Here is a 1788-nt window from a genome sequence, read left to right on the forward strand (position 1 = left end):
GATGTAGCTAAAATATTTTAACGATGAGATATAACAACAGTTTTGTCAGTATATTTTGCGTATGTTATTATTAATACAGGAGGTTATCACACATGTGACTACAAATTCTTATATAGTATGAACATAGGAACGAATATTATGATACAGTTGTTATCAAGTGTATCATATGATATCTTCATGCACAAATGGATCAAAAATATTTAACAGCGGCTTTATAAGCGGTTTAAATTAGTTGCGGTATCATATGATACCTACATGCACGAAGAGGTTAATTAGTTACATATAAAATAAACAGGTATCAATTATATGAAATAATTTATAATAATATATTTAAATAATACATTTTTAAATATTTATTTTTCAGTACACACTTAAAACTAAAACGTAATATTTTATACTATTTACATACTAGCACATAGAAAATTTAAAAATGTATGATAAAACATGCATATTTTAAGAAAGGTTTATATAAAATTAAATATTAAGCTAGATATTTATAAATATACATAATATATTACATAGATTTATAACATGGATATTAAGAAGAACTGTGAGAACAGAAAAGCATTACCCTTCTCTAATTACATTGGTTAATAAAATAATACAAGTCAAAGCTTTAACCCGAAAACATATTTGTTCAAACAATACACGCCTTATCTGCAAACAGGGGCGTGCTCAGCTATTTCTAATGGGGGGGGGGGGATAAACTGTATCTTGTTTTGTTTATTGTCATATACACAAAATGTTCTTATATATTGATATTTTAGAAATAGGTTGATATATATTATATGATATAATACTAGATATAGAGCTAATCATATTCAAAATTAACATTTTATAAAATATTTTATTTTATATAATCGGACATAATAAAAGTATAGATCTAAAGACTTAAAGTATAAGATCAAGTTTTCTTGGCTCCATAGACATTTCATCCAAGACTTCATCTGGAGTAATGCTAATATCTTTATGTACTGCCAACAACGTTAATCCATTCAAACGGTCCTAAAATAAAATGCAAGTAAATATTGAATGTCGGTTAAACTAATAAGTTAAAGAGTATTGTACTTCAAGCATTGAGTTTCTAGTGTATGTCTTCACCCTCTTTAATGTTGAAAACGTTCTTTCTGGGGTGGATGTTGAAACGGGTAGGACAATTAAAATTTTTAGTAACTTATTCAAATTTGTATAAATAGAGGAACTGCAGAGTTGAAGAACATCTAGGCCAGTTTTAATGACTTCAAAATTGTCCAATATCTTTGTTCGCCATATTTTCAGTTCAGTCAAACTGTTGTCTTTATTTACATGCGGTGAATAAAACTTTGCCAGATTTTTAAAGGATTCAATTTCACTTGCATTTAAGAACTGATTTTTTTAAAAAATAGTCTCAAATCCTATTTAAATTTAAATAAATAAATTAATTAATAAATAAATTAATTAATTAATAAATTAATAAATTTAAATAAATAAATTTATATAAATTTATAAATTTTATAATTAGTACTAAATATTAGTTAAAAAGAAAAACCTTTAAAAATTGTTTTGTGTGCAGTAAATCTTTCTTCTAATTGTGCAATAAAGAAATCCAAATATGGAATAAATATTGTAGTTCGATAATAATGTTCAACATTTATGTCTGATATTTTATTATTATCAGAATCTGTAAATGGATTTGCACGATTGGTTTGTCTTTTTGTAATTCTTTTCACTGATAGATTTAAGCTGATAACTTTAGCCATTTCCTAAATTACATTATATTGTGTTTAGAAATTGTTTGATAAAAATTAA

General features: G+C 25.0%; 1 protein-coding gene across 1 annotated transcript; it reads right to left on the minus strand.

Moving 5' to 3' along the window:
* Positions 1–827: 827 nt before the first annotated feature.
* On the minus strand, positions 828–1368 carry LOC112681137 (52 kDa repressor of the inhibitor of the protein kinase-like; the record flags this gene model as incomplete). Its single annotated transcript, XM_025551403.1, has 2 exons — positions 828–1005; positions 1069–1368. Coding segments are annotated over 2 exons (414 nt in total), but the record flags the coding sequence as incomplete, so codon positions are not given.
* Positions 1369–1788: the final 420 nt, after the last annotated feature.

Source organism: Sipha flava, unplaced genomic scaffold (assembly GCF_003268045.1).
Source record: "Sipha flava isolate LNK unplaced genomic scaffold, YSA_version1 18641_pilon_pilon, whole genome shotgun sequence".
In the NCBI taxonomy this organism is placed as follows: Eukaryota; Metazoa; Arthropoda; class Insecta; order Hemiptera; family Aphididae; genus Sipha; species Sipha flava.